The 25237-nt window shown below is 63.6% G+C and overlaps 2 protein-coding genes across 2 annotated transcripts in view; one reads left to right on the plus strand and one right to left on the minus strand.

Annotated features, from left to right (window-relative positions):
- RASGRP4 (RAS guanyl releasing protein 4) lies at positions 1-13060 on the minus strand. The gene is made up of 17 exons (XM_078850112.1): positions 12827-13060; positions 8263-8459; positions 7739-7844; positions 7361-7423; positions 6826-6954; positions 6185-6326; positions 5462-5635; positions 4861-4977; positions 4344-4616; positions 3578-3658; positions 3377-3481; positions 2472-2581; positions 2056-2200; positions 1559-1595; positions 1148-1270; positions 581-801; positions 1-375 (listed from the first exon to the last, which is right to left on the minus strand). The coding sequence occupies exons 1-17, from the start codon at positions 12847-12849 to the stop codon at positions 175-177; spliced, it is 2247 nt and encodes a 748-aa protein (XP_078706238.1). The 5' UTR covers positions 12850-13060; the 3' UTR covers positions 1-174.
- LOC144929789 (uncharacterized) overlaps positions 12542-25237 on the plus strand; it is a 16011-nt gene continuing 3315 nt past the window's right edge. Inside the window, exons 1-10 of the mRNA XM_078850351.1 lie at positions 12542-13061; positions 17271-17454; positions 18531-18625; positions 19257-19353; positions 20557-20813; positions 21215-21372; positions 22086-22229; positions 22547-22624; positions 23355-23460; positions 23688-23767. Of these exons, the coding sequence (XP_078706477.1) occupies positions 17350-17454; positions 18531-18625; positions 19257-19353; positions 20557-20813; positions 21215-21372; positions 22086-22229; positions 22547-22624; positions 23355-23460; positions 23688-23767 (1120 nt within the window). The 5' untranslated portion in view covers positions 12542-13061; positions 17271-17349. The remainder of the gene's footprint in view (positions 13062-17270; positions 17455-18530; positions 18626-19256; positions 19354-20556; positions 20814-21214; positions 21373-22085; positions 22230-22546; positions 22625-23354; positions 23461-23687; positions 23768-25237) is intronic.

The following is a 25237-nucleotide window of genomic DNA, read 5'->3' on the forward strand; positions in this document are numbered from 1 at the left end:
GCCTAGCCCAGGCCCGGCTCGACAAAGACGCATTCCCTTTATTGGGGCCATGCCCAGGTACAGTCCGGGAGCCAGGCTGCCCAGCCTGGCTTGCTGGGGCCCGAGGGCTTGGGGTCGCGCCGCCGGCTTTGAGTCCCTCGGCGGCGCCGGGAGAGGCGGGCGAGTCCGGCCGGCTCAGGCCTTGGAGTCATGCCGCAGGTGCAGGGAGTCCATCCCTTCCAGGAGCAGGGTGAGCGAAGCCTGGCCGTGGCCCCCCTCCTCCGCCTTGCCCAGGCGCCCCTCGGCCTCGCCCGTCAGCAGCCGCCCGTTCTCCACCTCCAGCTGGGCGTTGCGGCAGTGCAGCCCGATGTTCTCCAGCAGCAGCCGGTTCCGCTCCTGCGGGGGGGGGAGCAGAGCGGTGGGGTGCGGTGGGGTGGGGTGGGGGGGGGCAGGGACCCTGCACAGCTGTGCAAGGGAAGCCCCCTTTAGTCCCAGCCACCTCCACCCGTGGGTGGCCCCATTTGCATCCCCAGCCCCTGCGGGAGGGGGGTCTCCAAAGCCCCCCCCTCCCCCCATCGTACCCCTGTTTTGGGGGTCTCACCTTCTCCAGCTCCTGCAGGTGCTCCAGGAGCTTCTGGTCCCTGCTGCAGCCGCCCACCCCGCCGTGGGGCTCGGAGCCCTCCGCTGTGGGGCTGGCGTCGTCCGTCTGCGTCCAGGCGTCCCGAGTCCGCCGCCGGCCAGCTGGCACCCCCGCCAGCACCACGGCCCGCTCCTCCGCCGGCTCGCCCACCGGGGGGAAGGGGAAGGCCTCTTCCTCCGAGCCTGCCGTGGGGAGAGGGGGCCCTTTAACTGGGGCAGGCCACAGGCTGTGCCACTGCCGGGAGTGGGGGGAGATCCACTGACCCAGCCCCGGGGGAGAACAGGTGGAGAGGGGGCCCTTTAAATGGGGCTGGCCATGGACTGTGCCACTCTCTGGAAGTGGGGGGGAAGACAGTAGGAAGCAGGGGGTGGGGGGGAGTGTTAACATGCTTGTGGCCATTTAAAATGGGTCATGCCCCGGGGAGGTCCACGGCCTTGGGGGGAAGAGGGGAGGCCCACGGGTGGTTCCACTGTCCTGGTGAGGGCAGGGGGGATAGACTGCTCCATTGTTGGTGGGGGGTAACGGTACCTGAGCTGGGGTGCTGTGTGGCGGCATGGGGCGTGCCCCCCTCTGGGGCTCTGGCGTGGAACCTCTTCTTGCACTCCAGCTCCACCAGGTCCTTGCACTGCTTGTGGCAGATCATGCCACAGTCTGGGGGGGGGGATACACGATACGTGACCTAAGCTGGGGGGCCTGGCATTACCCCACCCCCCCACCCCCGTAGTGCCAGGAGAATCCCCCTCCGCCGTGAGCAGTGCAGGGCTCAGGACACACAGCTGTGCAGTTCTATCTCCAGCCAGCAGGGGGCAGCGCTCAGTAGACAGACGGACATGCACGCTCCACCCTGGGGGCTGCTTAGTCCCATGGGCCCTCTGCTTCTCCCTAGCCCTATTACCAACATTCTCCCCACACATGTTGCCCCATCGGGGCTGCACTTACCCCGACATCTGTACCCCTGCTTGGAGACACCCCAGAGCTAGAGGAGAGAGAGCGGAGCCTGTTAGCTGGGCCTTTTTTGGGGGCGGGGGGGGGAGTGTTGCACTGTCCCTGTGAAGGGGGGAGGGGATTTTGCAATTGGGGGATTGTTGGGTCTGGACCCCCACACACACACTGGCAGTGTCCACAAATATAGGGGATGACTAGGGGGAGTTGGGTGGGGGGTTAACCTCCCCCAGTGCTGCCCCCTGGGAGAGTGACGTGGGGCAGGATTCTTAGTGGGGGTGGCTGTAGAGCAGCAGATATTTGGTGCATTCCCTTTCCTGGCCACCTGGGGGGGCACTGTGGGGGCAGGGTCTTTGGCCCAGCTGGGGTTTAAAGTACCCCCCACCCTTTCCTGGCTGCCAGGGGGTGCTGTGGGGCAGGGTCTCTGGCAGCCCTGGGATTTGGGGCACCCCTGTCCTGGCTGCTGGGGGGCGCTGGGGGCCAGGGTCACTTACGAAGCCATTGCAGCTATGGCAGAAGGTGGGTTTCTTGAAGGTGGCCTCCTGGAAGTCGTGCAGGAAGCCGAGGCCAAGCTTGGAGAAGACGGCGCAGGCCCGCATGAAGTAGTCGGTGAGCTCCTGGCGGCTGTAGGGTCCCTCGCTGCCGGGACGGGAACGGGACAGTGAGGGGGCTGCCTTGGAAGTGGGGCGGGGGGGGGGGGGGGGGAGTGATACTGACAAAGGGGCCTTGCGGGGGAAATTGAGGCATGGAGCCAAGGAGCAACTTGCAGTGAGTCAGAGCTGGGGTTAGAACCCAGGACTCCTGGCTCCCAGGCCCCCCTGCGGTAACCACTAGACCCCACTCCCCTCCCAGAGCCAGGGACAGAACCCAGGAGTCCTGGCTCCCAGCCCCCCTCCCGGCACATACTCACTGGTCTTTCCCCAGGCCGTAGAAGGAGAAGGGGAAACTGGCCACAATCTTTTCAAAGTCCTCTTGGGAGATGCAGCCGCGCTGGTCCTGGTCGTAATTCTTAAATACAGACTGTGGGGGAGGGGGGGGCATTAGCCAGCGGCAACGTAAGCCCATCCCCACGCCTGGCCCCAATACCCACTGGCAGCCCTTCTCCCCCCCACCCGCCCCGATCTAGGGTGGCACCCCGTTCTGACCTGTCAGCCCTTCGGGGTGGGGTGTGGCTGGGGGGAATTGCTTTGTATCTCGGCATCAAATGGACGGATACCCCCCTTTGCCCGCCGGGGGTGGTGGTGGATCCTATATGGTCCTGAGTGTGCCCCCCTCCCCTGAGACAGGCTGCCGGTGGCCGTGCCTGGGCAGCGACTCCCCCAGGGGCTGGTCCATATAAAGGGATAACAGGGGAGCTGCTCCCCTGAAGGTCCCAGGTTTGAGTCCTGCCCCTTCTAGGCCTTGGGGCAGCATTGACTGCCCAGGGGCTGGGCCCAGCACACAGGGCAGTAAGAGGAGCTGTGTCCGGGCAGGTGCCAGCCCCGGCCCGTGTGGGGCTCGGCCCTGGTGGGTCTGGCTACAGCCAATTGATGCCTTTGGCCTTCTGCCCTGGGAGGGGAATGGGTGTCATGCAGAGCGGGGTGGCACTGTGCCCCCCGCCCGGCCATTGGGCAGCGTGACCCCCGGCCCCTGCAGGGAGTGACCCACACCCTGGGCAACTACACACCTGCCCAACACACGTGGCAAACAAACCCCACACCCAGCTGGGGCCTTGGCGCAGGGCAGGTGCCCCCCAGCTGGCTTGGGGGCAGGCAGCTACCGGCCGTGTTAGGCTGCCCGAAGGGGGCTGCGCTGAGGCGGGGGCACCTGGCTCACCTTCACCATCTGCTGGACGTGTTTGCTGATGGTGAGCCGGTCCGGCTTCGGGGCCACGCCCGGCGCCCACTCCACCACCACGGGGGGTTTGAAGGGTGTGGCCAGCTGCGGGAGGGCAGAAGAAAGGGTCAGACACGAGTGCCTCGAAACAGGGAGAGGAGGGTGGGGGGGGGTCCCGGTTCAGCTCCCCCCACAGCTTACCAGGGACTTGGGGCAGCGGGGTTCCCGGGCATAGGAGAGCTGGTAGATTTCATCGTCCGTATAGTACAGGTCAAGGGAGAGCTGCGGGGAGGGGCAGAGAAGGGGGTTAGAGGCTTGGGGGGCAGGGTCCCACTGGGAACGACCTCCCCATACCTACCGGGGAGGGCGTAAGGGGCTGAGATCGCTGCCCCCTGCTGGCCGGGGGCAGAGCCATTTGCACGGGGTGCAGTCATGCCATGGCACCGGGGGGGGGGGGGGAGTTGTGCAATTGCACCACTGTTCCCTGCTGGCAGGTGTGTGTGTGTCACCACGCTCAGCTCGCTGGGCACAGCGTGTGCGCGTGTTTGCACGTGGGGCGGTGGAAGCTAGCCAGTGCCCCTGACCCACTGCTCCCTGCGGGGCAGCCCTGCGACTGGCAGGCTGGGCCGAGGGAGGGGGAAGGGGAGATCTGGGGCATTCCCCCAAGCCCCACCCCTCCTGAGTCCCCTTGCACCTGCGCCCCCCCTTGAACACCTGCCTTGCACCTTCTTGCACTCCCACCCTTGCACGCTTCTGCCCATTGAACACCCAGCCCCGGCCTCCTGCACATTTGACCCTGGCCTTCCACACACCTTGCACCACCACCCCTCGCCCACCCCCTTCCACACCTCCCCCCCATTCTTCTGCACACCTGACCCAGACATCTGGCACGCCAGACCTCGCACACCTGGCCCTGTCCTCGCTCACCCCCACGCCCGCGCTCTGGCACGCCTGGCAGGGGGCTCACCGTGAGCAGGTGCACCAGGTCCTTGTTGGCCTTGAAGGGCGGCGCGGCCTGCTGCAGAGCCCGCAGCTCCAATGCCTGCTGGTAGAGGCCCTGCAGCTTGCTGAGGTTCAGCTGGCCCCCCACGCGGTCGGGCAGCGCCTCGTGCAGGGACACCAGGTCCTTGAGGTGCACCCCCACGATGGGGATCTTGAACCCGGCGCACTCGCCGTAGGCCCGCCGGTAGGCACTGTAGTTGCAGCAGGAGGACAGCAGCTCGGTCATCTCCGCCAGCACCTGGGGGGGGTAGGGCGGGGGGAGGCCAGAGGGTCAGAGATCAGGCAGCCTGCCCCTCGCCCCCAGCTCTGCGGAGGCGGGGGAGGAGAAATGGCCCTGGGGGGGGCAGCTTGGAGACGCCCAACGCCCTCCACTCCCTGGGCAGAGCCCCCCCGCTCGCAGGCCGCGGGGCCCACAGCCAGTTGCAGGGGGAGGGCTGTGAAGACGCGCAGGGCGGGGGGTGCGAGGGGCGGCCGGGGCCCACCTTGGTGACCTCCTGCGGCAGCTGGGCGTGGGTGTCCTTGAGGCGGGAGATGGCGCTGTGGCAAAGCCCGCCCAGCACCGCCATCAGCGTGTTGAAATTCTGCAGCTGGCGCAGCTTCTGGGGGGCAGAGAGTTGGGGGGTGTCAGGCAGCTGGCCCAGTTCCCCCTCCCCCGTCGGGCTCAGGCTTCCGACCCCCCCAGGCCCCTGCGGTCTCACGTGCCCGCTCACATGTGCACACTTGCACGCACACACGAGTATTTTCTTGCACGCGCGCAGCCTCGCACGGTCGCTCGCACGCACGCATAGATGGGCACCTGCGCACACCTGTGCCTTCCTGCGTGCAGCCCATGCACACTCGCCTGCACTTTCACCCACGCGTGCTCACACCAGTGCACACCCCCATCCATCGGCACTGTCACCCCCACCTCCGTGCAGTCACACTCGCCCCCCCCGGCACACCCTGATTCCCCCACCCCTCCTGGACCTGCTTTGTGAAAGAGTCTTGGACCCTGCGCCCCCCCCCTTCCCCACAGTGCCCCTTTCAGCCCCCAGCCCCCTGCCGCAGCGCCCCTGGTGGCAGCTAGCGGGAGGGCACCCTCACCTGCGTGACGCGGATGAACTTGGTGAAGACCTCGGCTCGCTGCTGCGGCGTGGGCCGGTTGAGGATCATGACCTGCACCCACTGGGAGATGCTGTTGCAAAGGGCCACGGAGCGTTCCAGGGCCAGGTTTTCCTGCACGGAGCCCTGCAGCACGTAGCTCCTGTAATCCAGGCACTGCCCGGAGCGGTGGGGAGAGCGGGAGAGACAGAGGAGAGCTCAGCAACCAAGGCAGCCGCTGCACTGAGCCACCCTCCGACCCAGGGAGCCAGAGCTGGCCGAGGCCCAGGGGCTGGTGTCAGCAGTGGGATCTATTGAGCTGCTCTCCAGGAGCTGGGGTGAGTGGTGGGATCTACTCTGCCGCTCTCAGAGCTGGGGAGGCAGAGCCGGCCGAGGCCCAGGGGCTGGTGTCAGCCGTGGGATCTATTGAGCTGCTCTCCAGGAGCTGGGGTGAGTGGTGGGATCTACTCTGCCGCTCTCAGAGCTGGGGAGGCAGAGCTGGCCGAGGCCCAGGGGCTGGTGTGAAAGGTGGGATTTCTCCTGACTCTCTTCCTCTTTCCAGCGCTGCTAAATGCCTCCAGCAGGAGCTTAGAGCGACCGCAGCTCGGTACAGCTATTTGCCCCAAAGAGGCGGGGGCTGCGGGGCGGGCGGGCCAGGGGAGGCTGCAGAGGAAGGGGGGTGGCAGGAGGCAGGCGAGGCGCAGGGCCCGGGGGAAGTGCGCTCACCGAGATGCGGCAGAAAGCTTTGAACTCCAGGTAGCTGAGGTGCTCGGCCAGCTCCGCCGCGTCCAGGTGGTCGAAGAGCAGAGACACTTTCCGCTTCTTGTTGCAGCCGGGGCTGCTCTGGTAGCTGACCTTGCGGGTCCAGCTGGGGTGGGGGGAGGGAGGGGAGCAGGTTAGAGGGGCAGAGGTGCGGCGCCCACACAATCACCCCCTGTCTGTGCACACCCCTGCAGGTGCCCGTGCACACCCACACCCCATGCACACACTCACTTGTGTACACCCTGCACACCATGCACAAACACACTCACTTGTGCATGCCCCACAAACCGGTGCACAAACCCCCATGTGCCCATGCACACTCACGCCCTGTGCACAAACACACTCACTTGTGCATGCCCCATACACCGGTGCAGACATCCCCAAGTGCCCATGCACACTCACGCCCCGTGCACAAACACACTCACCTGTGCACACCCATGCATGCTCCCCCATGTGAACAAACACACCCATCCATGCCCAGCCCCAGCCACCTACGCACTCCTACCATCTCCAGACACCTGGGCACACACGCCCTGTGGGCAGCGCAGCGATGCAGGGAAAGGGGAGGCAGGGAGCAGGGGTGGCTGGGCAGGGCCCATCCTTACATGTGGGTCGTGTCCGCTGGCTGGCAGTGCCCGTGACCCTCGGCCTGCACGGCTTGCCAGAGCTCGCCCATGGCCTCCTCCAGCTGGGGCTCCAGGCGAAAGGCCTCGGGGTGATGCGTGATCCAGTACCTGGGCGGGGGGGCGGGAAACATGGGGCAGGGTTAGGGCATCGGCTGCAGGCCACCCCCGCACAGGCACTCCCGGGGAGGGGCAAGGAGCGTTGGGGGAGCGCTGCGGGAACGGGGTGCATTGGAGGGATGGGGAATGTTGGTGGGTGGGGTCAGGGGAGTAGTGCGGGGGTGGGCTGAGCAGTGGGGGGATGGGGGCACGGGTGGAGCAGTGCAGGGGAGCAGTGGGGGGAGAGTGCGGGGGCGGGGGGAGCAGTGGGGCGATTAAGGGTTGGAGGTGCAGGGGAAGCAGTGGATGGATGGGGGGTAGGGGGGCAGGGGGGAACTTTGCAGGGCCACAGGAGCAGTGGGGGGATGGGAGGGATGGGGGGAGCAGTGGGGGGATGGAGGGCGCAGGGGGCTCTCACCTGACGAAGTTGCAGATCCGTTGGCGTCTTTCCATCTGATCCTCCCCAGACGCCTCCCGGTAGGTGGCTCCGAGTTAAGGCTCCATCCCCCCTTGGAATCCCCGGGAATAGAACCCAGGAGTCCTGAGAGCTCCCCTGCCACCCCCGGCTTGCTGCTGCCCACACAGCCCCCCCTGCTGGGGGTGAACCCCCCACGTCCCGTCCCCCCGCCCCCATCAGGGCAGCTCCCAGCCCAGCCAGAGGGGGGCACCGCTGAGCACCCAGAGACCCATCCCTGCCCCAGTCTGACCTCAGCCCCCCTCCCGCCCGCTGCACCGGGAGCTCCCGGCCTGGCCTGGGGACCCCAGGGGGGAGGGCCGGGCCGCAGGGGGAGGATATAGCGCCAGGAGGTGGCGGGCGAGGTCAGCCGAGGGCACCACCCAGCTGTGGACGGTCAGGGTCATGTTCACCGTGTAGTCGCTACGGCACAGGGTTCCGTCCGGGCCTGGGGAGGCAACGGCAGGGGAAGGGTTAATGGCACCGGGGGGAGGGCAGGGGGCCGTGAGGAATGTTAATGGGGGCAGGGGGGACATTTGCCGCATGGAACGGGGCAGCTGGATTCCACCCCATTGGGAGTCACGAGTTGGCCGCTCTCAGCCCTTCTCCTCCGTGGGTAGTGGGTGTACCTGTCAGGGCAGGGGGCTGCGGGTCGGGAGTGAGGGGCACCGGCAGAGCTGGGGCGCGGGGAGCCCAGGGCTGCGGGTCGGGAGTGAGGGGCACCGGCAGAGCTGGGGGCGGGGGGAGCCCAGGGCTGCGGGTCGGGAGTGAGGGGCACCGGCAGAGCTGGGGGCGGGGGGAGCCCAGGGCTGCGGGTCGGGAGTGAGGGGCACCGGCAGAGCTGGGGGCGGGGGCAGCCCCCTTACCGAAGGAGTTGAGACATTTCTCGATGAGCTGCTCCAGGCTGCAGGTCTTGGTGAGCTCCCCCAGCGCCAGGCTGGCCATAACCGTGTTGATCTCCCTGGGGGTGGGGCAGGTCATTCGACGCCGGTTCTGCCGCTGGCGGATCTTGCCGGAGCCGGAGCCGGGGCTGGTGGGGCAGGGACATTCTGCCCGCGACTTCCTGAGAGGGAGGGGGCCAGTCGGGGGGTCACTTCTCACTTGCTGCCCAGGTCCTGCGACCGCTGAGGCCCCGGGACCAAACTAGCGTTCTGCCTCCCAGGCACCCCGGCTCTAACCACTAAACCCCACTCCCCTCCCAGAGCCAGGCAGAGAACCCAGGAGTCCTGGCTCCCAGCCCCCCCACTCTAACCACTCGACCCCACTCCCAGACTCCCGAGCTAGGATAGAACCCAGGAGTCCTGGCTCCCAGCCCCCCCACTCTAACCACTCGACCCCACTCCCAGACTCCCGAGCTAGGATAGAACCCAGGAGTCCTGGATCCTGGCCCCCCCCCCTTGGGCTTCTTGCGGTGCGAAAGCCAAACGAAAAGAAAAACAGAAAAAGGGAAACTGAGCCTAGGAAAGGGGAAGTGCGAAGCTGGCTCTGTCGGAGGCAGGAGAATAGGCCCCACAGCCCCTTCCCCTGGCATGGCAGACCTGGGGCCCCCGCATGTGGGCCCCACGCCGGCTGGGTCTTCCCCAGAGCCCCCTGCCCCGCTACGGGACTCGGTAGCTGGGCAGCCCGGTGTTCGCCCTGGCCCGCGGCGAGGACCAGAGACACCCATGGCGACGGAGCCAGTCCCAGGGTGGGAGGAGGGACTTGTGGGACCCAAAGCCATGCACATGCCAGGCTGGGGGCGCCTGGCTGATGCCAGAGAGAGGGCTGAGGAGGGTTTGCCAGGCCAGAGCCGGGGGCGGGGTCTGGCTTTAATGTAACGAGTAATCAGTAGCGCAGGTTGCGTGACAACGCATGTGGAGCGGACGGGCACCACTGTCATGGGTGCTTTACAACCACTAGACCCCGCTCCCCTCCCAGAGCTGGGATAGAACCCAGGAGTCCTGGCTCCCAGCCCCCCTGCTCTAACCACTAGACCCCACTCCCCTCCAGAGCTGGGATAGAACCCAGGAGTCCTGGCTCCCAGCCCCCCTGCTCTAACCACTAGACCCCACTCCCCTCCCAGAGCTGGGATAGAACCCAGGAGTCCTGGCTCCCAGCCCCCTGCTCTAACCACTAGACCCCACTCCCCTCCCAGAGCTGGGATAGAACCCAGGAGCCCTGGCTCCCAGCCCCCCTGCTCTAACCACTAGCCCCCACTCCCCTCCCAGAGCTGGGATAGAACCCAGGAGCCCTGGCTCCCAGCCCCCCCTGCTCTAACCACTAGACCCCACTCCCCTCCCAGAGCTGGGATAGAACCCAGGCGTCCCGGCTTCCTGCCCCTGCTTTAAGCATGTTTCTATGTGTTAACCCCACAAGTGGATCCGACGGATTTGGCTCCACATTGGCACTGTTTGGCTCAGCATTTGCCCCGCCCCCACGCGCCGCTCTCAACCCCAAACTCGGGGTGCCCAGAGGGGGGAGCAGCCCTGGTTCCAATTCACCCCCTGCAGCCTTACCGCGCCTGCAAAGCTGGGTGGCTTCCTGCCCCTTTCCCGGCAGGGGCATCAGCCCTGCTTCTGCATTTCCAGCAGCCGCATTGCGCCATGGCCCACAGCACCAGGCCCCCACCTCCCCCCGTGGGCAGGCTGCTGGCTGAGCGGGGAGGACCTGGGGGGTGCCCAGAACAATTCCCTTCCCCCTCCATCGCCTCTTGCCCAATGCCCTTCCATGCCACAGGACTGCACTGCGGGGAAGGCTCACACCGCCTGCTGGTTTGGGGGGCTTTTGTCTGTGCTGCCAAGCCCCCTGCTCTAACCACTGGACCCCACTCCCATCCCAGCGCTGTGGATAGAACCCAGCAGTCCTGGCTCCCAGCCCTCCCTGCTCTAACCACTGGACCCCACTCCCCTCCCAGAGCCAGGGATAGAACCCAGGAGTCCTGGCTCCCAGCACCCCCCACTCTAAGCACTGGACCCCACTCCCCTCCCAGAGCCAGGGATAGAACCCAGGAGTCCTGGCTCCCAGCACCCCCCCACTCTAAGCACTGGACCCCACTCCCCTCCCAGAGCCAGGGATAGAACCCAGGAGTCCTGGCTCCCAGCCCCCTGCTCTCACCTCTAGGCCCTCTAGATACCAGATGCTGGAGGAGCTTGAAGGTAACGGACCTTTTCTCTCTCCGGGTTCTAGCTGAGGTTCTAGGTACCCTAAGAGTCACCATCTTCTACCATCAGTTCAGTGATCTTTAGCCAGCCGGTCCCCCAGCCCACCCAGCCACCTCTACGGCCAGTGCCCCGGCCCACGCAGCCCACTCTACGGCCTGTCCCCCAGCCCACACAGCCCACTCTACGGCCGGTCCCCCGGCCCATCCAGCCACCTCTACGGCCGGTCCCCTGGCCCACCCAGCCACCTCTACGGCCTCTCCCCCGGCCCACCCAGCCAACTCTATGGCTAGTCCCCGGGCCACCCAGCCACCTCTACGGCCGGTCCCCTGGCCCACCCAGCCACCTCTACGGCCAGTCCCCCACCCACGCAGCCCACTCTACGGCCTGTCCCCCAGCCCACACAGCCCACTCTACGGCCGGTCCCCCGGCCCATCCAGCCACCCCTACGGCCGGTCCCCTGGCCCATCCAGCCACCTCTACGGCCGGTCCCCCGGCCCATCCAGCCACCTCTACGGCCAGTCCCCCACCCACGCAGCCCACTCTACGGCCTGTCCCCCAGCCCACACAGCCCACTCTACGGCCGGTCCCCCGGCCCATCCAGCCACCTCTACGGCCGGTCCCCTGGCCCATCCAGCCACCTCTACGGCCGGTCCCCTGGCCCACCCAGCCACCTCTACGGCCTCTCCCCCGGCCCACCCAGCCAACTCTATGGCTAGTCCCCGGGCCACCCAGCCACCTCTACTGCCGGTCCCCCGGCCCACGCAGCCAAATGTACGGCTGGTCCCCTGCCCCATGCAGCCCACTCTACGGCCTGTCCCACGGCCCATCCAGCCACCTCTATGGCCGGTCCCCCAGCCCATGCAGCCCACTCTACAGCCAGTCCCCAGGCCCATCCAGCCACCTCTATGGCCGGTCCCCTGGCCCATCCAGCCACCTCTATGGCCAGTCCCCCCGCCCACCGAGCCACCTCTACGATCGGTCCCATGACCCACCCAGCCCATCGTATGGCCAGTCTGATGACCCACCCAGCCAACCCCACAGCCACTGCAATCAACAAATCCACTGTCTGCCCGGTGCCCACAAGCAACCACCCTCCGAACTGTGGGACAGCTGCACCCACCCACGCACCCAGCTCTCTGAGCACCCAGCATCGCCACTCTCTGGCCATAGTGGTTCTCCCTCCACTCACGCCTCACTCAAGTGACTTACCTGTGGACTCTACATTTCCCCCAGCTGTGCCCACTGCCACCCACTGCAGCTCTGCGCCCCCATCCCTGGGGGCATCAGGCTCTTTAAGGGTAAGGTGCTAATGAGGCAGGACCCCTGCACAGGCCCTGGGCATGGGCAAATGGGGGGCAGTTTCCTTCCCTTACATCCAGGATTGCCCAGGAATCTGCAAGCCCTGAGATGCTCAGCAACATCAGGCAACTAAATCCACTGCCGAGAACAAGATTGTGGGGGGACCGGCTGGCTCGTGGGGTGCAGGGAATGGGAAATGAGGCCTTTCCCCTCTCGGCCCCAGGGTGGGGACTGTCTGGCCCTGGGGGGTAGAAATGAGGACCCCCTTTCCTCTCTAGGGGACACTGCTCATCCAGCCCCAGGGTGGGAGGCTGGCTGGCTCAGGGGGGACCAGGAATGGGGCATGGGGCCCTTCCCCTCTAGGGGGCGCTGGCTCTGATCTGGCCCCAGGGCAGGGACTGACTGGCTCTGGGGGGGTAGGAATGGGACCCCCTTTCCCCTATAGGGGGCGCTGGTTGCAATCCATCCTCAAGTTGGGTCCTCTGGCATAAGCCGACTGTAACCTCCCTGAGCAACATCCCCGGAAGACGCTCACCCACCTCCCCGGCCCCGCGGGCGCTGAGATCCTTACGAAGTGGGTGGCTTGGCCGGCCAAGTGTCAGGCCGCTCCCTCTCTTCTCACCAGCCCTTCTGCGACAGGCCAGCCGAGCTCTGAGTGGCCCCCGGCAAGCGCTGGCCCTCCTGAGCCACGGGCTGCTCCATGAACATGGCAGAGCCTTTCCCGTGCCCGACCCCAGAGGTGGCTGCATTCCTCCATGGGGCCAGGCGCGACTTTCGCCGCCCGCTCGCTGTGGATGTGGCCAGCCTTTGGCAGCGCCATCTCGGGAAGTGAAAAGACGATGTTTTGAGGGGGTGGGGGGAATTGCTACTGAAATGACTGAAAAGGAGAAGCCACGCAGACTGAAACAGCCGCCCAGGGCCACAAGGAAAGCCCCAGCCGATGACAGGAGCCAGCATCTTTCAACGCGAACCAACTCAGCCTCCTGCTTACCTCTTACTCTCTTTTCTGTTCATGGCCGAGCTAAGCTGGGGTTAGCTAGGGTGTGTAAACACTCCCCCACCTCGCTCCCACGACATGCAGCTGCTAGATCCCTCGGCTTGGCTTCCCCACGGTCATTTGCGTCCTTGTGCACGAGAGAAAGAAAAGAAAACTCATGAACAAGCTCTCGGCTGTGGGCTCCGGGGCGGGACCTGAATCTGCGGCCAAGCTGAGTCAAAAGGAACTGGTAACGTTTGTGCTGATGGGTGATAAAAAAGGAACTGGCTTATATGTGTGATGTCAGGACAGTGGGCTGTGTGTGTGAGAGACAGAGAGCCAATTTATGTGTGTCCGCAACAGGGGAAAGAACCCAGGAGTCCTGCCTCTCTTTCCCCCTTTAACCACCCAATCATGCTCCACTTCCAAATCCAGGAAGAGAACCCAGAAGCCCTGACTCACACTCCCCTCCTCTAACCACTAGACCCCACTCCCCTCCCCTCCCAGAGCTGGGGAGAGAACCCAGGACCCCTGACTCACAGTCACCGCCTCTAACCACTAGACCCCACTCCCCTCCCCAATCTGGGAACAGGACCCAGGAGTCCTGACTCTGGGTCACCTGCTCCAACCACTAGACCTCCCTCCCCTCTGAGAGCTGGGAACAGAACCCAGGAGTCCTGGCTCCCGGTCACCTGCTCCAACCACTAGACCTCCCTCCCTTCTGAGAGCTGGGAACAGAACCCAGGAGTCCTGACTCCCGGTCACCTGCTCCAACCACTAGACCTCCCTCCCTTCTGAGAGCTGGGAACAGAACCCAGGAGTCCTGACTCCCGGTCACCTGCTCCAACCACTAGACCTCCCTCCCTTCTGAGAGCTGGGAACAAAAGCCAGGAGTCCTGACTCCCGGTCACCTGCTCCAACCACTAGACCTCCCTCCCCTCTGAGAGCTGGGAACAGAACCCAGGAGTCCTGACTCCCGGTCACCTGCTCCAACCACTAGACCTCCCTCCCTTCTGAGAGCTGGGAACAGAACCCAGGAGTCCTGACTCCCGGTCACCTGCTCCAACCACTAGACCTCCCTCCCTTCTGAGAGCTGGGAACAGAACCCAGGAGTCCTGACTCTGGGTCACCTGCTCCAACCACTAGACCTCCCTCCCTTCTGAGAGCTGGGAACAGAACCCAGGAGTCCTGACTCCCGGTCACCTGCTCCAACCACTAGACCTCCCTCCCTTCTGAGAGCTGGGAACAGAACCCAGGAGTCCTGACTCCCGGTCACCTGCTCCAACCACTAGACCTCCCTCCCTTCTGAGAGCTGGGAACAGAACCCAGGAGTCTGTGTTCTCCAGGAGTCACTGACAATTCCCGGTAGTTTTTAGCAGGCTAGTGGCTTCAGTAAACTTTTCCAAACTGGTGTCCACGGCCGTTGGTTTATCAGTAACATATTGTTTATGTTTAAACATATGGTTTAACATATTTCAGTACCACTGACGCACTGATCTAAAACCAGTCATTGTCAGCTAAGTCTAACTGGGGCTGAGCCTAGGAAAAGCTTATTTTACTTTAGCACTTCAGGTCTAATAAGATAATAATAATAATGATTGGGAAGATGATCAGCTAGTGTCTTTCATCATAAAGGAGCCAAAAGCTCATTATAAACTATTCATAAATATCACTCAAATGCAGCCACTTCTGGGCCTTGGGGAGGGAGCTGTTTATTCAGAGATCCCTCATCCAGGACAGAAGTGCAGCCATCTCGGGAGTGGGGCAGGCAGCTGTTTATACAGGGATCCCTCATCCAGCGGTAAGATGCAGCTGCCTCTGGGGTGAGGCATCATGGCAGTTTAACACTGCACAACAGCTTAGAGGAGACGATGAACCCCCCCGCCGCCCCAGATCTGATTGAGAGTTGAAGAGCACCTCCTGCTGACCCCCCTCACCCAACTCCCTGCAGCACAGCATTGTCATGGGGTTTGGGGGTCAGCACGGATTGTGGAGGGAGCACACCCCCTACTGAACCCCCACCCTATTCCCTGTCCTTGGAGGACTCCCGTCTGGGCCCGGGTGAGATCCAGCCTGGCTTGCGGGACCTCGGGTGCTGCATCTGCAGAAGTGAAAAAAACGGGCCTTTTCTTCAGCTGAGGGAGGAAGGAAGGGAGGAAGGAAGGAAGGAAGAGTATATAAAAATGCCATGGTGAGCGAGAGCGACCGTTCCCCTAGGGCACAAGGGCCAGGGAATGGTGCTGGAACCTTAGGCCCTGCGCTAGGGGGTGTCTGAGAGCGATGGATCAATAGATAGATAGATAGATAGATAGATAGATAGAGGGGTTGTCTGGGGATAGATAGATAGCTCGGGTGTATGGGGCTGGATGGATGGATGGATGGAGGGATAGATAGATCGATCCGAGGGTCACAGACAGGCAGAGGGTTTCTGGTGTAGTTTTCCTTCAGGGACCCTGGTGGAGAATCAGCTCCCGGTGCAAGGCTGCAGCCAAAAGCACGAACCCCATCCCGAGCTGCATAAACAGGGGAATCTCCCGTCGGAGCAAAGAGGGTATTTCCCCTCTGTGTCTGGCCCTGGCACGACCGCAGCTGGGACCCTGTGCCCAGTTCGGGTGCCCACCAGTCAGGAAGGAGGTGGATCGATGGGAGAGGGGTCAGAGAAGAGCCCCAAGAATGATCAAAGGGTTAGAAAACCTGCCGCATGCTGATAGACTCACTCGGCTCGGGCTATTGAGCTTAGCAAAGGGAGGCTCGGAGTGGCTTGGGCACTGTTGGTAAGTAGCTGCTTGGGGAGCAATTATTTAATAACAGGCTTGTCAGTCCAGCAGCGGAAGGTCAACGCCCACTAGCCACATTCATATAGGTGGCCAGGCCAGGCCAGCTCCTGCCCCACCGGGCTAAGCCCAGACCCTTGAAGATACTGAGGTGCCTATGGGAGTTAGGTGCCTCGCTACCTTAGGATCTAACCGCAGCATTGGCAGCTCTTGTGAGATCTGGGGCTTTTCCTAAAGCCCCAGCTCCTGGACTCCTGTGATGAGGGGATCTCAGCTGGCTGTCCAGGAAGTATTTTCTGAACCTCCTAGTGGCAAAGGGACGTTTGAAAACATGAGCCCCCCTCCCCCAGGACTCAGAAGGCTGATAGAAAGGCCCCCGATTGTATTGCTTTAAAACAAATCCCAGGATTGTAAACTGGTGGGGCCTGACTCAGGCTTTGGGAGCAACATTCGGGTCTGGTTTGTCCCCGCCTGGCCCTTTGGCCGCTACAATCCCCAGCGAACCAGGGATGTGGCTCCCAAGCACTTCTAACGCATCTGTCCCAAGGCAGGAGAGAGACCACCACACCCCAAACCGAGCAGCTCTGGCTGAGAAAAAGCCACACGCCCCCTGGGTGCCTTCCCCGGGGAGCCAAAAGCCCCCACCCCAGCCGCTAGCATGGCCCAGATCCTCACAGCTACGCCGGTGCCAAATCCCTGTGAGACTGCGCCCAGGCTCCAGCCACAGACACGGCGGAGAAGGGGCCAGTCGGGGCTGGAGCGGGCACCCCTGAATCCCACAGCAATTTAACCCCAGTTCGGGGGATGTACCCAATCCACCCCCCCAATTACCAGTACCATCGTTGGACAGCTGGAGGGGAAGGGGGTGCAGATTGTGGTTTGGAAACCCCCCCCCCTCCCCGAGATGGGACAATACAAACAGGGGCCTTGGAGTCTGTTTCCTACAGAGACCCTCAGAGCTGGGGCCGGTAATTGGTTAATTCCAATCCTCTGCTCTTAATTAGCCCTGACGGGAGGGGGGTGGGGTAGGTTGTTCCATAGCAGGACTGTGACTTGTCTAGATTCGGACCCACCCTGGATTCAGCTTTAAGGACTGAAGCACCTCGAAAGGGTTAATTGCAGGCTGCTGGGGGATTGATCTGTCTCTGGGGAGGTGGGGAGAATATTTTGGGGGGCTGCTGCACATTCAAAAGGGGAAAGGTCCACAGACAAATTGACTCGTTAGCACATCAGCCAGTGCCTGGGAAAGGTGGGGCTAACAAACATCATCCCGCACCCCCCCCCCAACAGGGGAATTTATAAATAGGTCAAAGGGTAGCTCCTTTCCTCTCTTCAGTGGGTTCCCTATGGGCTGCAGGTGGGGGGCCCAGCTGGGCCTAGCAGGGGTTTTCCTGGCTTCTTTGGGAAGGGGGGGGGAATGAAAGGTTAGAGGGGGTTGACAGGATAGGATTGGGGGCACCCAAGACTGGAGGGGTCTTGGAGGAGACGAATGGCCAGGATGCGGGGTGGGGACAGGCTGAGATCGAGGGGCAGAGTCAAGGGGATTGTGGCATCTTGCAAAGCTGTAGCTGGCTGAACTCAAGGGGGAGTGTCCCCATTTAATAATGAAACAGGGGGGCTGCATTGGGTACTGGGACAGAGCCAGCCACCCCCAGGCTAAGTGGTTCCCTCTCCTCCTTGCCCAGTTGCACCGCATCCCTTGGGCCCGTGCTGGGGGCAGCTGGGGCTGCGTGATGTGACGGCCTTGGCCGGGAGCCCGGAGCCATGCCCAGCCCGGAGAGAAAGGAGCTGGCGGAGGCTGTTCTCCGCCACCTGCGGACCGCCGGCATGAGGCTCAAGCACTGGAAACCCACTCTGAGCAACTCGCCCGTAAGTGGGGGAGGAGTGGGCCCCAACGGGCCTCCAGGCAGCTGCGTCTGGGGTGCAGCCCGTCGTCAATGGGGGCATGGCACAGCCGGCCCTGCAGTGCCTCTGTGGGAGCTGGAGACGGCAGGTTAATTAAGGGGGGGGCGGAGGAGGAGTGTTTATGATCTAACTGTTGGGACTCCTGGTTTCCCCTCCCAGCCTGGGAAGAGGGAGTTGGGCCTAGTGGTTGGAACCAGAGGGGAGGGGGAGCCAGAACTCCTGGGTTCCATTCCCAGCTCTGCTTGGGCAAAAGGGGTGCCCCCTCTGCCTCGGTTTCCCCACCTGCCACAGAAATGGGGGCCCCCCCCTTTTGCAAAGCTCTTTGCCAAGCTGCCCCAAGCTGCCGTAGCGTCCCCCATCCCCCTGAACCAGACCGGTTCTGCCTTGGGGCATCCTGGGAGTCTCCCCCCGGCCCCGTAACCGGGTCACGCTGCCAGCGGTTCCCTTGTTGTGGGCGCCGAGTGCACGAAACAGGATGTGCTCCTTTGCGCTTCAAAGCAGCAGCTCCGGTGACCCTATTTCTCCCCCCTGTAAGCCCTGCCCCACTGCCTAGGCCCACAGGCATAGATCTCCTGCCTCGATAGCGCCCCCACCCCCCGGGGGAGAGGCCTTTGAGAGCTCTGCCCTGGGGGCTGCACTGGCTTTCCCCGGAGAGGGCAGATATTGGCGGGGGGACCAGGAGCGAGGGGACCCCCTTTTATCTTCAGCCCTGTGTGAGGTTTCGCTGCGGGGCGTTGGGATGAACCGAGCTGCCTGCTGCTGACTCCAGTCAGACCTGCTCCTCTGTGTCCCATACGCCCTCTACTGCCCACAGCTTGGGGGGAGTTTTCTTTAGGACAGGGGGCAATGGGTCAGCTGGCAGGGAGGCCGCCTGCTCTTGGCCACAGCTCTCCCACGCTGGGCGCAGACCCCATCCTCTGCCCTCCAGTCTGATGCCCAGAGGCCGTGGTGATAGGCACCGGGTGGAGGCCCCAAGCTGGACAGCTCAGAGCAGCGGGCCAGTGGCAAGTCCTGTCTCTTCTCTCTCTCTCCTCTCTCAGTGCCAGGAGAAACCTCCCCTGGCGTCGCCCGCCTGCCCGTTCGGGACCCCGCTGCACACGCTGCCCCTCTCGGAGAACGTGGCGGGAGTACCGCGGTGAGTGGGGGTGGGGGGGGCGGGAGGGCACGAAAGGAGAGCTTGCCACCAGCCGGGACCGGTGTTGGATACGGATCTTAGGAAACGTGACTCCAGTAACTTCATGGCTGGGCTGGAGGGAATGGGGTGGGGGTGGGAGGAGAGAGAGAACAGAGCCCCCCGGCCCAGCTCAGGGTCTTGCAGGGACTCAGTGGCCCCACCCCTGTCTTTGGTAGCCCTGCCCCCACCTCATTTGAGGCACCAGGGGACAGCTACCCAGGGTGTGGGTTGGTTGGGGGGTGGGGGGCTTCTTCTCAGACCACCCCCGTCTCGTGAAGGGGTGACACCGCTCCCTGGAGCAGAGCTCTAGTGGGGTCCAGCCCCTGCTGGGGGGGTGTCGGTAGAGAGCCCCCCTGGAGCAGTGGGTTTCAGAGAGGGATAAATGGGGTGGGGGGAACTGCCCCCAGGGCAATTGTCTCGGGCTCTCTGCACGCTGAAGCCGACGTGGTGTGGGACGCTGTCTAGGAGAGGTTCGGCCACAAGACCCCCAAAGAGTTAAGGGGGGAGGGGCTGATGCAGACTGAGAACCACCCCCCCCAGCCCGCAGGGTCTTACTGCTGCCTCCGTAGCGTCCCCCCATGTCTGCCCCCAGGTTCCTGGTGCAGATCTGTGAGGCCCTGCGTCCGCATCTGCACACAGAGGGGCTGTTCCGGAAATCCGGCTCCATGACCCGCATCAAGGCCTTGAAGGTACGTGACCCCCTCCCCGGCTCGGGATCAGGACCTTGGTTCTGTGGGGGCAGCCGCTCCCCCCCCCCGCCCCATTCGTGATAACGAACCTCCTCCCCCGCCCTGTCGCAGGCTGCTCTGCACGTACATCTCGGCCAGCAATAAGGCCCCGGCACGTGGCTGATGGTGGTTAGTGATTGAGCACCAGGCAGGGTGAGATCCGGTGCCTGGGGGGGGGGGGGGGGGATGGGGGGGAGGGGAGCCCTCCCCATGAAACCTTCACTCCTGGAGCGCGAGGAGACGCTCTCGGCCAGCAGCAGCAGTGGGCTGTTCAGCTCGGTCTGGGCCAGACGCACGAGGATGTGCTTTCAAAGCACCTTGAACTTGCAGTGGATGGGATTACGTCTCCCCCCCCCTCGTGTGTCGTCCCCCCCATACAGACATGTGCCCTGCTCTAACCACTAGGCCCCACTCCCCTCCCAGAGCTGGGGATAGAACCCAGGAGTCCTGGCTCCCCCCAACCTCAAGTTGACCCCTCCCTTCTTCAATTTCACTTCCAAAGCGCTCTTCACTCCCAGCGTCCGCTCTCTGCAGGGTGGGGTCTGTACGGTGGGGGGTGGGGATGTGGCTGTACATTGGGGGTTGGCGGACTCTATTTGGGGCTGGGGGCCAGCAGCGTCCCTCTGCTCTGGGCTTCCCGCTGCTGCAGGCTTATGAAATCCAAGGGATGTTGCCACAGACCCAGGCTGGAGTCTTGGGTAACACCCCTGCTCCAAGCCTATCCCCCTCCCGCAGCCTGGTGGGAGCCTGGGGTCTTTGCTCAGCCCCTCCCCTGGCCTCCATCCCCCCAGGGGGCAGGCAGGAGAGAGCCGAAGGGGAATCCACCCTCATGCTCCAGGGCTGGAGGGGTCAGGCAGAGGGATTTGGTCCATGCCCAGTGAGGCCTGGCTGGCTGATCCATGGGCTCCCTGTGGGCTGCTCAGCGAGGAGGGGTGACAGCCAGCTGGGGGAGCAGGCTGGGCGGGTCCGGGCTCTGCCTCTGAGCAGGGTGGCAGGATCCTTGTTCAGAGCCTTGCACCGGTCAGCCCTGGAACAACGCCGGCTGGGTGGGTGGCGTTCACCCAGCTTGGGGAAACTGAGGCACAGGGTGGGGCGTGACTCCCCTGAGGCGTCGGTGGCGAATCTGCTTCCCGCCCCATGCTCCTCGGGGCCCTGTCGTTCCAGGCCCAGCTGGAGGCCGGGGAGAGCTGCCTGGACGCGGCCGCCCCCTGCGACCTGGCCGCGCTGCTCAAGCAATTCCTGCGGCACCTGCCCGAGCCCCTCATCCCGGCCGAGCTGCAGGAGCCCTTGTGCCGCGCCCAGCAGCACCCAGCCGAGGGCGAGCGGGGCCCCCTCACCCTGCTGCTCAGCTGCCTGCTGCCCCGCCACAGCGCCCGCGCCCTCCGCTACTTCTGCACCTTCCTGCGGGACGTGGCAGCCAGGTGGGTGTGCGCCGGTGCCCCTCGCTCCCGACCCGCAGCCCCTGCAATCCCGGCCCTGGGCTCCCCCTCCCCAGCTCTGCCGGTGCCCCTCGCTCCCGACCCGCAGCCCCCGCTACCCTGGCCCTGGGCTCCCCCTCCCCAGCTCTGCCGGTGCCCCTCGCTCCCGACCCGCAGCCCCCGCTACCCTGGCCCTGGGCTCCCCCTCCCCAGCTCTGCCGGTGCCCCTCACTCCCAGCCCTGGGCCTCTCCAGAGACTGCTATCCCTGTCGGGCTGTGCAGTGATATTCAGATGCGGCTGGGACTGGAGGAACTGGGGACCCGGCTGGGTTTGAACCCCCAGCAGCATGGGCCCGCCTCCTGGTGTCCGGCTCAGCTCCCCTACCCCACCATCCCGCCCGCAGGTGCCAGGAGAACAAGATGGACGAGGCCAACCTGGCCGTGATCTTCGCCCCCAACCTCTTCCCCAGCTGCGTGCTGAGCGATGCGCCGGGTGCCGAGCGTCAGCTACCACTCCAGGCGGGTGCCGTGCAGGCCCTGATCAGCCACGCGCCCCACATCGGTGAGCAGGGCCCCTGCCCGGGGGGGACCGGGACTGTGCATGGCCGACCCTTCCGAGAGTGAGACAGACAGCAAGTCTGTGTCCTATGCCCTGTACTGCTAATGGGGATTCCCCCCAGAGCCTTTGGGGGGCTGTGAAATAGTTTGAATCCCTGCTGACATTTTTCTAGGGCTTTGCATCCAGAAGTATGTTGCAAGCGGTTTACACAGGGGTCAATGCAGCCACCTCTTGGGTGGGGCGCGTGGACTGTTTACACAGGGACTCTTTGCCCGGCGCTGGGATGCAGCCACCTCTGGAGCGGGGCACGGGGGCTGCTGACTGGTGGCAGAACACCGCTCCGGGACAGGTCCCAGTGTCAGTGCAGGGGGCGTCCGGAGGGGGCAGGAGACAGCAGCCCTGGACATGGGGTCAGGGCCTCCTGGCTGTGTCCTATCCCATAATCCCCAGCTCTGCTGAATGCCCCATGTCCAGTGGGCTGGTCTGCCCCTCCCTCCAGTGCAGGGCTGCAGTTGCAGTGGGCTCTGCCCCCCTGCTATGCTGGCTCCCCCCGCCCCTCGCCCAGCTTTAGGAGCTGGGTAGCAGCAAAGAGGCACCAGACAGATGGGGGTGTCCGAAGGCTGGAAGCAGGTGGCTCTGGGGTGACAGGAAGGAGATTCTTAGTCCCGGGGTGTCTTGGCTCTAAACCCCTCCCCCCCCCCATGTCTCCCCTCTAGGCAGAGTCCCCCAGTTCCTCCTGGACAAATTCCCAGCTCCTGCCCGTGAGCTGGACAGTGGCCGCCAGAGCCAGGCGGGGCCCAGGGATGCCGGAGATGGGCTGGCAGGGCGGCACCAGAGGCTTCGCCGGAGGAGCGTTGGTGGTGAGGGTCTGGGTTCCAGCTCGCTGCCAGGCACAGGCAGAGAACCCAGGAGTTCTGGCTCCCAGCCCCCTGTTCTGACCACTAGTCCCCACTCCCCTGCCAGGGCCGGGAAGAGAACCCAGGAGTCCTGACACTCTACTCACAGACAAGCCCCTTACCCTGCCAGTGTGGGCCCCCCCCCCCAAGGGGTGTTCAACCTTCCAAGATGGGGTGTGTCTGCCCCTATCCTAGGAGGGGGGGTGCCGGCCCCAGGGGGCAGGGATGTGCTGGGTGGTGGGCGCTGTGGGGTTGTATCCGCCCAGTTTCCTGTCTTGCAGAGATTGTGAACGGGGCCCTGACCAAACTCCGAGTGGGGCGTGGTGCCGGGGGGCCTCTGGCCCAGGAGCCAAGAGTGGGTGAGTGCAGGGCTGCTGGGTGGGGGCATGGGGATGGGGGCTGGCTCAAGGGGGGGCAGCTGGGTACTGTGGGGCTAGGACAAGTACAAGGCCACTCACAGCCCCTGTGTTTCAGTGACCCTCAGCTCCTCCCCCTCCCCCATATCGGGTGTCCCCAGATCCTCATTTGAGCAGTTGTGGAGAGGGCTCTGGGCATCCTAAAGTGCTTTACGCGGCACGCGTAGAGACCCTTTGCCTGGCACTGGGATGAGGCCAACTCTGGGGTGGGGCGTGGGGCTGTTTATACAGGGATCCCTTGCCCAGCATGGAGATGCAGCCACCTCTGGGGTGGGGCACGGGGGCGCTTCATACAGGGACCCCTCGCCCGGTGCTGAGATGCAGCCACCTCTGGGGTGGGGCACGGGGGGCTGGTTCACAGCCACGCAGCAGTTTAGGACTGGAAGCGAAGAGCAGTCCTGGGCCTGAGGGGGTAGCTACGAAAGGCCATGCTGCGTTCGCACCTTGTCTGAGTAATGGCACCTCCTGCAACACAGGCCCCCTGGGGCAATGGGGCCAGCCCTGACTGCCAGGGGAGAGCGCCCCCTTCAGCCCCCCACAGGGTCTCTTCCATGCAGCGACGGGGTGCATGAGTTGTGGGGGGGTACCCTGCTGGGTCGGGGAGAGGCCGTGGCAAACCTGGGGAACCTCCCCAAGCCTGTGTTGACCCCAGCCCCCCCTCTCCTCTCCCTAGACTCCCCGAGTGTCTCCAGCCTGGTGCCCCGGACCCTCCCCTTCGGCGCCAAGCGCAAGGCCTTGGAGGAGCTGGCCCAGGAGGCCCAGCTGGGCACCAAGAAGCGGTAGGCAGCTCCGTGCCGTTCCCCTGGGGGGGCACTGGGGAGCTCAGAGCAGGGGGCGGGCACTGGGGAGCATGGTGTGGGTGGAGCAGGGGGATGCCAGACTGCGGGGAGGACCCAAGCATTGAGGGGCACCCAGTTTCCTGGGCACATCCTACAATGCATGCTGGGAACTCTGGGCAGGCGAGCCGGTTCCGGTCCCGCTAACGCTGCCTGCATGCCCCTTGCAGGAGACCCGTCGTGGGGCTGGCTGGCTCGGATCTGTCCACGGACGAGGCCGGGGACCCCTTCGATCAGCCCCCAGATGATGGTATGGCCAGGGGGGCTGACTGCCCACGGGGTGCTCTGCCCTCACGGCAGTGAAGGGTGTTAGGGTCTAGATAGTCAGGCCTGTCTGTAAAGCCTAGACTTGGAGAATTTAGGTATTTTTATCACTTCGCTCGTTACAGGGGGTTAAAACAAAGAATCAAAATCAGTCTGCCAGTGTCTGGGCTGCTCTCACTGTGACAGTCCAAGGCCTGGCTCTTCGGCCAAGGCCTTCGGCCAAGCGGTCGGGGCAGCCATCAGCCGGGAAGTCCTCGCCTCCCAAACCAGTCACACGGAAGTAAGGTGGTGTTGGGACAGGACCGTCTCCCGAACAGCCCGATAGCGCCCGTCACCACCCGACAAAGAAACAGATCTTCAGATGGTTAAAGAGAACTTGGTTTGATCATATCTGGCCTGGCAAGAAATCCCTTCTCAATGGTTGTGGGTGTGAAACCCTCATGACATGCATCCGACGAAGTGGGTGTTCACCCGCGAAAGCTCATGCTCCAACACGTCTGTTAGTCTGTCAGGTGCCACGGGACTCTCTGCCCCTCACTTCTGTGTGTTTTACCTTTATGGCCCCCACTTTTCTATGGTCAATCTGTCTGGTTCTCTAATTGTTTCGGTCTGCTGCATAATTAATTTTGCTCGGTGTCCGTTAATTAGGGTAGTGCGATATAACGGGTTAGAGAATTATATTACACTGTTAGGACTGGTTAGCTGGATTTCAGTAAAATGACTGGTTAAGGTATAGCTGAGATGATTACTATGTAAATTAGGGGCAACCAGGAAGAAAGTTAAAAGAACGAGGAGTCTTTGTGGCAGCTTAGAGACGAACAAAGTTACCTGAGCATAAGCTTTCGTCAGCTAAAGCCCACTTCATCGGATGCATGCTGTGGAAAATACAGTGGGAAGATATACACAGAGAACATGAAACTATGGGGGCTGCCATACCAACTCTAACGAGACGAGTCAATTAAGGTGGGCAATTATCAGCAGAAGGAGGAAAAAAAAACTTTTGTAGTGATAATTAGGAAGTAAGTTAGAATTCGAAAATAAGGAATTTGGATTTAAGCTTGCTGGCAGTTCACCCCACTAAACATCGAATTGTTTGCACCTTTGGACTTGGGTTATTGTTGCTCTCTGTTCACAGGAGAAGGATCAGGAAAGTGGGAGGGTGAAAGAATAAGCCCTCTAACAAGGGGCCCCAGCCAGGATTGGGGCCCCCGTCGCTGCACGGCCACAGTCTCTGCCCCAGAGAGCTCAGACTCCGGTAGGATTTCAAACCCCATGTTAGAGGGGGAAGGGAGGTGCAGGGGGTGGGTGGGGGGGGAAGTGTCCTCCTCAAGCCATGCCACGAGTCTGTGGCAGAGCTTGGGATAAAACCCGGGAGTCCTGGCTCCCAGCCCGCCCTGCTCTAACCACTAGACCCCACTCCCCTCCCAGAGCCAGGAGAGAACCCAGGAGTCCTGGC

Source organism: Lepidochelys kempii, chromosome 23 (genome assembly GCF_965140285.1).
Source record: "Lepidochelys kempii isolate rLepKem1 chromosome 23, rLepKem1.hap1, whole genome shotgun sequence".
Lineage (NCBI taxonomy): Eukaryota > Metazoa > Chordata > Testudines > Cheloniidae > Lepidochelys > Lepidochelys kempii.